The following is a 12,205-nucleotide window of genomic DNA, read 5'->3' as shown; positions in this document are numbered from 1 at the left end:
GGAAGAAATCCTGAGAGTAAGACTATATCCATTTCAACATTCTTCTTTTCCCCCTCTTAATTTCCTCCAGCTGGCCTGGGAGCAAAGAAGACTAGGCTTCAAACCCTACCTCTGACACATTTTGACTATATTGCCCTGAGCACACCATTTTAACCTTTCAGGGCTCCCTGGCAACTCTCTAAGACCCCTTAATGTGGGGACCATGAACCTCTATGGATGGATTTCAAGGGGTCCATGATCTTGGATCAGAAAAGAAATTACATCTTTATTTTCACCACCTTTTGGTTTTCTTTGCAGTCCTATGTGTTTTATTTTATACATTTAAAAACAGAGTTCTGAGAAGGGGTCCACAGTTTTTGCCAGACTGCCAAAGGAGTCAATGACCCCCAGGAGATGAAGAACTCCTACTCTGAGATTATAAATTTCAGAGCAGGTGCCATCTACACTGGCAGAGGGGTTTACTTAGCCATTCCTCCTATAACAATTAAATCATTATGTCTGGACTAAAATAAAACCACAAATACCACTTTATACAGCTTCCTTGTTTTCCTTAGCACCTTGGTTGACTTAGTTTCCTAAGTCAAAGTGCTCATGTATAGCTAAGCCTTTTCATAAACTAACTAAAAGTCCCTTCGTGAAAGGCTGTTCAAAACACTACTCAATCTATTCTTTTATTCTCTTTGTGGCTAAATGCAGGAGTTTCTCCTAGTCTAGTTAAGGCTGAACTTTACCTGTTGTCGATGGGCTCAGATCGTGCCTTGGAGATACCAGTAACTGGGGAAGATATCTCCACTGACTTGGAGATCCTAGTCTGAGGTATAGCTTGTGAAATGGTTGGAACTCTGCTGCCTGGGGAGTCAAAGCTGACCACGTCGCCATTTTTCCTGGGAGTCACTGAGTGAGTTGAGGCCTGCTGATTGACAAGATCACTTTCTGGAGGTTTCTTCTTGCTTCCCTCCTGGGTCTGGGTCCTGGCTGGAAATGGAAAAAAAAGACTAATGCACAGACCTGTTAATGTCACTCTTCTGTTCAAACTCCTTCAATGACAACCTGATGCCTTCCTGTCTTTGATACTCTTTTCTCTCTGGATTTCCAGGAAACCAGTCTATCATGGTTCTCCTCCTAGCTATTAGATAGCTCCTTCTCAACCTCCTTAATAGATCTTCATTCAGATCATTCCCACTAAAGGTAGGCATTCTTAAGGGCTGGATCTTAGGCCCTCTTCTCTTCTCCTTCTATACAATTTCCCTTGGTGATCTCATCAGCTCCCATGGCTTCAGTTCTCAACTCCAGGTTGACAATTCTCAGATTTACTTATGCAGCCCTAAACTCTTTCTGAACCTCTAGATTTGCACATCCAATTGCCTATTGCATTTTTAAAACTGGACGTCCTGTAGACAACTCAAAGACATCTAAAACCTAACTTTTTATCTATACTCCCAAGCCTTCACCTCCTTTCAGATTTCTCTATTACTGGTGAGTCAGTCAGTCAATAAATAGTTATCAAATGTCTACCAAGTCCCAGACACTGTACAAAGTACTGAGGACATGGAAAGAAGCAAAAGATAGTTCCTACCCTCAGGGAGCTCACAATCTGAAAAGGGCAGTACCAGCTTCCCAGTCACCCAGGTTCAAAACCTAGGTGTCAACCCCAACTTTTCACTCTCTCCCTCATATTTAATTTATTGCCAAATCCTGTCATTTTTTATTTTTGTAATATCTCTTTCCTCTCCCATGTAGTCAGCCTGCAATCCATTGACAATGGCCTCCTTTCTATTCCTCAAGCAAGACATTCTGTCTCCCAACTGTACACATTTTCACTGGTTGTCCACCATGCCTAGAATTCTTTCCCTCTTCATCTTGGTCCCCTGGACATTCTTGGTTTTCCAGTCTTCCTGCCTTTGCTCACTGTTTTCTTCATTTACTTTAGAATGTCCCTTTGTCACTACTTCCACTCCCCTTTGCCTTTATAGGAGGCTCTTTGTGGAAAAGGCACTGATCGTAGAATTAGAGAAATTGAGTTAGAATCCTAGCTCCATTGTTTATTAGCTTTGTGACCTTGGACAAGTTACTTGATCTTTCTGAAACCCCAGTTTCCTCATAAGCAAAATGGGCTTAGTCACATTTATACTGCCTACCTTACTGGGTATTTGTAGGGAAAGTTTTCTAAATATTAAATTACTTTACACATGTGAATTTTTGTGATTATTCTACCAGTGAATTCCTATTGATTTTTTGAAACCTCACTCTTGGCACCTCTTCCATGAAGCTTTTCCTGGTTTCCCCAGTGTGTAACAGATTGTGAAAGACTTTGAATTCCAAGAGAATTCTTGACTTTAACTTAGAAGACATCAGTCAATATACATTTATTAAGCACCTGCTGTGTGCCAAGCACTGTGGTAAGCTCTAAAGATACAAATAAAGGCAAAAGATAGTCCTCTCCTTCCTAATATGATACTTTTTTGGGCACCTCTCTAATAAATTTATGCTTCTAGACTGTAAGATCCATAATAACATAGCAGTGAATTATTTAGTCTTTGTATCTCTCTCTGGACCTAGCCTAGTACTTGGAATATAGTCAGTGCTTTATAAATGTCTCATGAATTGAACTAAGCATCAACTGGGATGGTCTACTAAATTAAACACCCCCCCCCTTAATACTATAGGCCTTTGGATCCTGTTGGATTTTTTGCTCCTTTAAATAGATGAGTATAAAAACAAGTATTTTTTTTCTCTCCCAAACAAGTGAACCATGAACTAAATATATCAGGCGTAGTGAATTCTGCTCTTAATTTTTCCAGTCACATGCTATACAACATGTAGGTGGGGTGGGTTGGGAGGAGAGGAGGAAATTGTCCCATAGAATGTTAGCCCCTAGAGATAATTTAATCATTCTCTTAATTTTTACAAATGAGGAAACTGAGGCTCAGAGGAGCGAAGGAAACCTCTTTTTGGCAATAGATCTAATAACATCAGTTTAATAGAACTTCTATAGGAAACAATAAAAGATTATGAAACACCAGGACATTTTATGCTTATAAAATGAATGCTATTATTATCATGAGGAATTTAGTAATCCTGACTTAGAAAATGACCTGATCTACACTGGACTATGCCCAATAGGCAAATAATATTTGGCAATGATTGTGACATAGAATTAATTTGTTTCAACAGCCATGAAGGTGGCTGAAGCAGGCCCTGTGGAGTGCTTAGAGCTTGGCCAAACATCAAAGACCCCAAGGTTATCCACTGCATCCCAGGCTATCATCAGTCATACTGACTTTTGTCTTGCCGCTGGACTTCAATGACCCTGGAAGAGAGAGTGAGACTGATGACTTTGTGCAACTCTGCCTCACTTAAATCCATTCATATACAAGTCAAGACATCACCTGGCGATGTCATTGGTTCTTTTAAAAAACAAAGGACAAACAATAGTCCATAATTCATAATTGATCACTAGGACAAATACATATTTGATGAAAATAAATAATAATCATAAATGTGAATATTCACGTTAACTATTCATAACTTGAAATCAGTATGACTACATCACCATTATGTTTTTTAGTCTCTACAAAACGGGTTAATAGTCAAACAGCCAAGACAACATGCCTGTCTTGCTCTTTTATCTAGTTTTTAAAGTATAACATTTTCATTAGCTGCTTGAGACCCAGTGTGGGCCCTATGTTGTCATGGATGTCCACAATAAGTTTCCTGCTTAGTAAAACTCTCTGTCAGTGTTCAAACTCCAAAGATGCCAGCCTGATGAGTTTCAGACAAGTAGATACAACCACCACTGTCTCAGTTTTCAGTTTCCAGTTGGTCATCTGGCAGGAATTCTTTAAGGATCAGAGGGGGTGGTATAGGGATAGCTATCAAAGGACTTGACATCGGCAGGTACCTCATTAGCAAAAATTGCCTCTGACTGTGCTATAACCAGAATGTTACAGGCTCCTGCAGTCAAGGAATCAGAGCCATAGGGGACCTTAGAGGTGATCTACCCCCAATCAGTCATTTGATAGATCACATGATCATAGATAGATTAAGAACTGGAAGGGACCTTAGAAGTCACCTAGGTCAATCCTGTCATTTTACAGGTGAGGAAACTGAGGTCCAAGGAGGTTAATGACTTGTCCGTGTTCATAAGTCAGTAAGTGGCACAGCTGGGATTCAAATCCAGATCCCATGACACCTAATTCAAGGTTCCCTGTCCCCCTTCCATTAGGACTTGACCTGTAACTATAATTTCTCCCTTTGGATCTGTCTCTCATCTCCTACCCTCTATCTTGGCTCTGACAGTTCAGAGCCCTCCTTCCCTTTCCTCTTAGATATCATGATTTTCAGAATTGTTAATGTTCCAATTGTGGCCTTGTTTCAGGATGGTTCCAGCACTTCTCCGTGCTTTCCTCCCTGTAGTGAGAAGTAACCCCCAGATGGAATTCACTGACTACATGCCCTACCTTGGGTAGCTATCTACTAACTCCAGTAAAACATCTATTCCTAACCATCATCCCTAACCCTTTTAAACCCAGGAACCTTAGGTCCCTTATTATTTCAGGTGTCTCTGTTTCACAGTGAAGCTCTTCTCCATATATTCCAGCTGTCTGCTCCTTTTTACTGTCTTCTTTTCCACTCCCTAGGAGGCAGAGTTCTTATTTCTTTTCAGGTAAGAATTTCTAGTGACAGGTTTATTTTGTCACAGCTGGAGACACACTGTGGTGAAGGAAGAATAGCTTTAGAGTTTATATCAGGAGGTATAAATTCAAATCCCAGGTCTAAGAATTACTGTGTAATTGTTGTACAATCTCTCAGTTTTCTCATCTGAAAAAGCTGAGGGGGGTGAGGGGAGAAGAAAGGGAACAAGTATTTATTAGGCAAATACTATGTGCTAGGCATTGTACTAACTGCTATACAAATACCATCTCATTTGATTTTCTTAACAACTCTGGGATGTAGATGCTACTATTATCCCCATTTTATAGGAGAGAAAACTGAGGTAGAAAGAGGTTAAGTGAATTGCTAAGGGCCAAACAGCAATAAATATCTAAGGCCAAATTTGAACTCTGGTCTCCTTATTCAAGGATCAGGGCTGTATGCACTGCACCACCTAATTACCTTAGAGAAATTTCGTAAGAATTTCATTGCTTACCTTCCAGGATTATTGGGAAGGAAAGTGCTTTGTGAACTTTCAAATGGTTCTTTATATAAATAAAATTATGCTCTTATTCTTTGACAGAGAATATGGTTACATAGAGTATATTGGAAATGCTATAGTTTGTTTCTCATTTATAATTTCTTACAACAAAGTCAGGTTCCAAGATTAAGCCTGCCCAGTAAGTCAACTGGATTGGTTTCAATTCTCAATAGGTGCTAGAGAAGAATGATAAGTATGTATGTTGGGAAGTGGGTAGGACAGGTAGATCATGGGGGAAAAAAACAGAGGACTTGAACTGAGGCTCTGTTGTGTCAATGCAAAGAAGCAAGATGGGTAATTCTGGCAAAAATTGATAATTCCATGGAGTAGAGAGATGGGGCAAAGTAACATCAACATCCATTCAACTTTTGGGGAGGCTTTCTATTTATTCCAGGTTCATTCTCTGGAAATTGCACATTTTCTCTCTCTAGAATCTGTCCATATTCTTCTCTACATCACTATCTTCCTGTTTTAGCTTGGAAGGATATTTTGGCTATGCACGCACACATTCATTCCTTCATTTTTAACTAATGTAAATAGCACTTTGGGCCTCTAGGTGGCGCAGTGGATAGTGTTCCAGTTTTGGAGTCAGGAAGAGTTCAAATCTGGCCTGACACTAAAAGTATGACCCTGGGCAAGTCACTTAACCCTGTTTGCCTCAGTTCCTCATCTGTAAAATGAGCTGGAGAAGGAATTGGTAAACCTCCATAGTCATTGCCAAGAAAAACTCAAATGGGGTCACGAAGAGTCAGACCCAGCTGCAACAGATTGGATAGCAACAAAATACATCACATTATGAGTATAAAGAATTTTATATACATTATCTCATTTTAATATTGTTAACAACTCTATAAGATAGGTAGGGAAGTTATTCACATTTACATTTTACAAATGAGAAGACCGAGGCTGAGGGAGTTTGAGACTTACTTTCCCAAGGCCATATGCAGATCAGACTCAAATCCAAGTCTTTCCCTTATTCTATATGACTGACACTTCAGACTTTTTATGCTATTAATTGGACCTTGTACCTAAACTAATTTGTGGTCACTGTATTTGGTTTATTTTCTCCATTTTCAACAACAAACATGTAGCTGAGAATAATTGGTAAGGAGGTAAATATGGATGAGATCACTTTTCCCACACTGACTTCAATGTTCCTATCCTGTTTTTTTTTTTAAATACATTGCACTAAATAAGACAGGCCTGCACAACATACAGCCTGCAGACCACTTGTGACCCACCAAAGCAGCCTGTGGCGGTACGTTGTGCAGGATTGTTTTACATCCTCCACATTTTTCACTGGCTGCCTGAAATCCTTTGGTGGACCACAGGCAGCATGTGGGCCGAATGTTTTGCAGGCCTGAAGTAAGACATCCATTCTTCGAGTGTTTGGTTTACATTTTCCACTTACCTCCTATCATTTGGGCAACTTTTTTCTTGTCTTCAGATCTATCCTAAAATATACATGAGAATTATTTGCAATTTTGATATGGATTAAACTTTAAACAATAAAAAGGTGAGATTGTTAGAGATTAAAGATTTATGTACCCATATGGTGATGTAACCACATTGGGGTATTTAGGGGACATTGGCCCATTGGGGACATTTAGTTCCCAACCCTACTTGATTACATTCCATTCCTCCCTCCCCCCAGTTATTTATGCAGTGTTAAAGTGCAGAACCTTCACTAGAATGGGTGTAAGCAGAGCTTTGCCTCAAAAATCTTGCCCCACCCCCCATTCTTTCCCAAAAGGAAGGTTGCAGTAACCCTTTTATCCACACATCAACAACTATCCTAGGACCACCAACACCATCACCACTACCACCATGGTCCTATTACCATAGCCTTCTTGTCCTTTTTCCAAAGTCTGCCTTTCCCCCAAGCATACCCACAATCCTCTTCCCCCATCAAGTGCAGACAACCTTCTCCTGCTGCCTGAGTGTACGTATGGTCAGACTATGACTTTATGCCATTGATGTTCATGTCACATTGTGTCCCTACAAACTATTTTTACATTTAGTGAAAATGTTTTCCTAATTAGGCTCTGGCAAGGAAGATATTAAGTAGCAGCATGAGGATTCCTTTAGTTTCCAGTTGTATTTGTGTTTCCAGAGCAGCAGTGGATACATTGAATCCTGGCATCTTCTTTTGTTGAAGCAATGGAGCAGAGAGAAAGAAGAAGGGCTATATATAACCTCCTTCAGAACTTCATTGTTTCCTTTCACTGCTCAGCTAAGCTATCAATCAGCATTTAGGACAGCTATGGACAGCCCTAGCTGGACAACCAATTAAAACTATGACTGTCTGGTCTGAAGCTAATTCATGGTTGGCTAGCCAGGAACATTGTTGGGAAAAGAGAAAAGGAAGATTTTCTTCCCTTGCCTTTGAGTGTGCCTCAGAAATAATTAATTAAATAGACAAATGAATGAATGGATGAATGAATGAATATACATATACCTATATCTAGATATTTGAAGCTCTATCAGTACAAAAATGCCTTTTTGTATCCCTGAAACTATGGATTAACCGGTGAACTAAGGTCAAAACAATGCTGTCACCTGATGGTAGTATACCCAACTTGCAGTTCACATTTCTAAGAAGGACACCACCCCTCACAAACACAACCAACACACCCACCCACCTTGAATGATAAAAAATGACAATGATAATATTATATCCTTTTTAGGTGAAAAAATGTTTTATATACCCATCATCAGCATCATTATAACAAGAAATTATTTGATGGCAAGCTTAGAGATAATATTAATCATATGTTTTGCCAGATAAAGGCAGTTAGGTAGACCAGTGGATAGAATTCCCAACCTGGATTCAGGAAGACTCATCTTCCTGAGTTCAAATCTGGCCTCAGACACTTACTAGCAGTGTAACCCTGGGCAAATCACTTAACCTTGTTTGCCTCAGTTTCCTCATTTGTAAAATGAGCTGGAGAAGGAAATGGCAAACCACTTCATCTTTGCCAAGAAAACCCCAAATGGGGTCATAAAGAGTCAGACACAACTGAAAAATGACTAAACAACAGCAACAACCACAACACGCCAGATAAATCTGACCTCTGTCTGGATTTAGAGCTAGAAAGAGCCTTGGAGACCATCTTGTCTAACTCCCTTGCTTTGCAGGTGAGGAAATTGAGTCCTAAGACATGAAGTGACTTGCCCAAAGTCAAAGAAGCAGTAAATATCAGAGCCAGGGTACTAATCCAGGTCCTTTGTCTTCCAATATCTCTCCAAAGCATCATCATAGCATGGAGAAGACTTCGGAGTCTATCAGCAGAACACAAATCTTAGCAGATTCTACCAAGCAGGTAGATCTTCAAATATAGTCCTGCCAATAGACTACTTCCCAATGACCAGAACAGCTAAGTATAGGTAGTTCCTTTAGAATAGCCGAGTGATGAGTTTTTTAGTGAAATGAAGATAAATAATAAACTTCAGCAAGAAATATCACATATTCTATAAACTTCTAAAATAATATCGCTTTGAAATTTTGTTGGGATCTAGGATCAATAGGAAAAAATAAAATCACAGAATAGCTAATTTCAATTAATACTTGCACTTTGAATTTGCATTCTCAGCTGACTGTTGGTGAACTTCAGTGATCTTGCAATACTCTGAAGGTAATAGATCAGCATGCTATAAGAGAACAAGGTATAAACATACAATTGGTTGTGGAAAACATTATACACACTTTTAAAAGATGAGCTGAGTTTCTGGAAGGTCTCATGTGGAGTCAGAAAGGACAAAGTCACCATAGTAAAGTGGTCTAGAAATTTTTCAAGGGTATTGATATCTCAGGTAGGTCAAGGCACAATTCCTCTCCATTGTTATCAAGGATCTATGTCTCCTCACCTCATGTCCTTTCAAAATCCCACAACAGGACTGTTCCTTTGCCCAGAACTCCTTAGAGATCTGCCTTTTGCCTACTGCCTTTACTCCATCTGGTGCTTGTCCCTGCCTCTGCCTCCCCTCTGGAACTGGGAGGTTAATGATTGTCAGCCATGTCATGAGGGCTGGAGGCCAAGGACAGGACCTCTGGGTAATAGGGCATTCCTTCTCCTAGAACAATTGTACCTACCTGAATCTGACCTCTGCGTTCATCCTTTCCCTTTCCCTACCCTAACTGAATATATGGCTCTGTGTGTAGGAAAAGTGAGGACAAACACTAGAGTCTGATTTTCTGAGACACTGATACTGGTCGCATGGGAATTGTTTATGATTGCATTACTTATTTTAGTGATTTAGGAGATAAGTTCCAGAATCCCAGCCATAGCTAAGAATGTAATCAGTATTTATATGAATTTAGAGCTAGAAATGACCTAGAGATTATCCAGTCAAATACCTTTGTTTTACAGACAAGCAAACTATAGGCCTAAGAGATAAAATGACTTTCTTCAATGCCACATAGTAATCAGTAAAATAGCCAATGGGTATATGTTAAAGCCTTGAGGTGAAAGATGAAAATAAAAGATAAAGTAAGGGGATATTACAGGAATCAACCAGTTAGATCCAAGGTTAAAGAGCATTGGGTATTTTTGTGAACCTGATTAAATCAGTACTATGAAACAACATTGTAATAGATTTGCAAGTATCATACTTACAAGAGAAGAAGCAAAGCAGGAAGAATGACAATTGGGCTGCTAACATAGCCAATCACTGAGTTGAACCACAAGGGAAAATCATTCTTAATAGTTTCAGACACAATATCATAGATCTTCTCTTGCCCGCTGAGAGAGGGGAAAAACAAAGAAACCAAAAACAAGTTATATTGCTACTGGTTAAACAAACAAGCCCTAGGCCCAAGCAGGAATACAACTCTTGAAGCCAATTGAGACAATCAGGACTTGAAAAAACCAGACTCACAGAGTTGGAAGAAACTTTGCAGGTAACTTGTAGCCCAACTTTTCAATACTAGTACTGAGTACTAGGAATCCTCCTAACAATGTTTTGGACAAAAACCTGCTCCTTATAACTCCTACTCATTGGTCCTAGTTCTGTGTTGCAGGGCAACATAAAGTAAATCTACACTTTCTTCTACATAGCAGCCCTGGAAGTATTTAAAGATAGCAATCAGGTATTTTCTATTTTATCCTGCAGGCTTCAGTCCCTTTATTAGAGTGTTCTTAATTATGATGTTTGAATACATCTTGGGGTGGGGTGGGGTGGGGTGGTAGAGAGAAACATAAGCAAGTCATGTAGTGCTTTTTTTTAAAATTGGGACACAGCACAGTGACTGACACATATAGTGGCTGACATAGTAAGTATTTAATAAGATTCATTGACTGAGTAGAATTGTCTAGGGCCAGTTACTAGTTAAGTGGCTAGTTCAGGGTCACACAGATAGAACATATCAGAGATGGAACTTGAACCCATATCTTCATTTCTCTGAGGATGCTCCCTATTCATTGTGTTAATCTGTCCTTCTATGATTATCTTGCACTTGATTATCTTTCACTAAATACTAATAAATGCTAATTTGAGTTCCCGCCAATTATATCTGGATTTTAGTTAATGGCTATCTAATTTTTATTGAAGTTATGAATCATAGCATCATGCATATAATTTGGAAATGAAAAACAAATCAACACATACAATTCATTCCTCTCCTCCCTCCCCCCCCTTCCCCATCCCATACTATACCCTAACCTCTTCAGCAGCAGAGTGGAGTCATATGGAAGTCAGCTCATTGTTTCAAACTCACAAAATGCCTTTGACTTTGCAAAGGTGGGTAGAGTGCTGGCCTTAGAATCTGGAAAATTTCAATTCAAATCCCAGTGCTAACACTAACTATATAGCCGTGGACAAATCATTTAACTTCTCTACACTGTAGTAACTACTTCATAGAGTGGTTTTGAATTTCAAATGGGAAGATGTATGCAAAGCAACAAACTTTAGAGTCTTATTTCAAAAATAAGTTATCAAAATCAGCTGATTCATCATAAAGAGGAATCAGCACGAAAATTGAATTTTGGTTTCTAAGTATTTTTCCTCTCTCCTTCTCTACCGCCTTCCCTCCCTGACTCCCTCCATCTTTGTCTACATCTCTGTGTCTGTGTCCCTGTCTTCATTTCTCTCTCTCTCTCTCTCCCTCTTTCTCTCTCTCCCTCCCTCCCTCCTTTATTACTTTTAGGTTATATGAATTGAGGGGAATTGGATCATTAACATTCTATGAGAGGCACACCTGGCAGACAGTCCAATTTTTCTTAAACTGGCTTTAATTTCCAAACAAAAGCAAGACTTTAATGAAGAGATCACTCACCTGAAGGGACCACAGTTTAAAGATGGCTTATAACGGGCAATAGCAAAGATTGTCGGCAGCATGCACAGAAACAGCATGAACAGCAACATTGCCAAGTAGAAGTTATTGGATCTGTGAGAAAACCAAATATAGTTGGCTTCACTTAGTAGGAAATCTGTACACAATGTGTATAGATATCCAAAGAACTGCTAAAGAGAAGATCTACGACATTGACCTTTCTTAATCAGAAAACTGCTCAAAAAAGGAAATAAATATGTGTAGCATTTATGCTTTGCTTCACTTCAATTTAGAATCATGTGTATATGCAATGTTACATCCTAATTAGGTAAGACAACACTTGGTGGGGACTGGTGGCCAGGAGGGGGCACACTGGTGTATGAGTAGTAGAGTGGAATACACAGAATGCTGAATTTGTAGAATTAGGAAACTTGGATTTGAATCCTGACTCTGACACTATGTGACCTTGAGCCTCTCTGAACCTTAGTTTCTTCATCTTTAAAATAGAGGCATGATACTTGTACTACCTAACTTATGTAATTGTAAGGACCAAATAAGGTGATTTATCTAAAGTACTTAAGGACTACAGCTTGGTAGTAATAACAATAAACCAACCAATCAAAAACAAACATTTATCAAACATTTATCAAGTACATACTATGGTGCAGGTTACTTGGGATTACCACCACCACCACTACTACTACTACTACTACTACTACTACTACTACTACTACTACTAC

At 39.3% G+C, this 12,205-nt stretch overlaps 1 protein-coding gene across 1 annotated transcript in view; it reads right to left on the bottom strand.

Annotated features, from left to right (window-relative positions):
• TMC3 (transmembrane channel like 3) overlaps positions 1-12,205 on the bottom strand; it is a 78,309-nt gene that overhangs the window by 2,548 nt on the left and 63,556 nt on the right. Inside the window, exons 17-21 of the mRNA XM_027852070.1 lie at positions 11,469-11,579; positions 9,811-9,936; positions 8,767-8,845; positions 6,606-6,648; positions 732-975 (exon numbers count right to left, since the gene is read on the bottom strand). Of these exons, the coding sequence (XP_027707871.1) occupies positions 732-975; positions 6,606-6,648; positions 8,767-8,845; positions 9,811-9,936; positions 11,469-11,579 (603 nt within the window). The remainder of the gene's footprint in view (positions 1-731; positions 976-6,605; positions 6,649-8,766; positions 8,846-9,810; positions 9,937-11,468; positions 11,580-12,205) is intronic.

The sequence above is a fragment of the Vombatus ursinus genome, unplaced genomic scaffold, assembly GCF_900497805.2.
Source record: "Vombatus ursinus unplaced genomic scaffold, bare-nosed wombat genome assembly UNPS02009205.1, whole genome shotgun sequence".
Taxonomy (NCBI): Eukaryota; Metazoa; Chordata; class Mammalia; order Diprotodontia; family Vombatidae; genus Vombatus; species Vombatus ursinus.
This window is presented reverse-complemented; position numbering and strand designations above follow the sequence as displayed.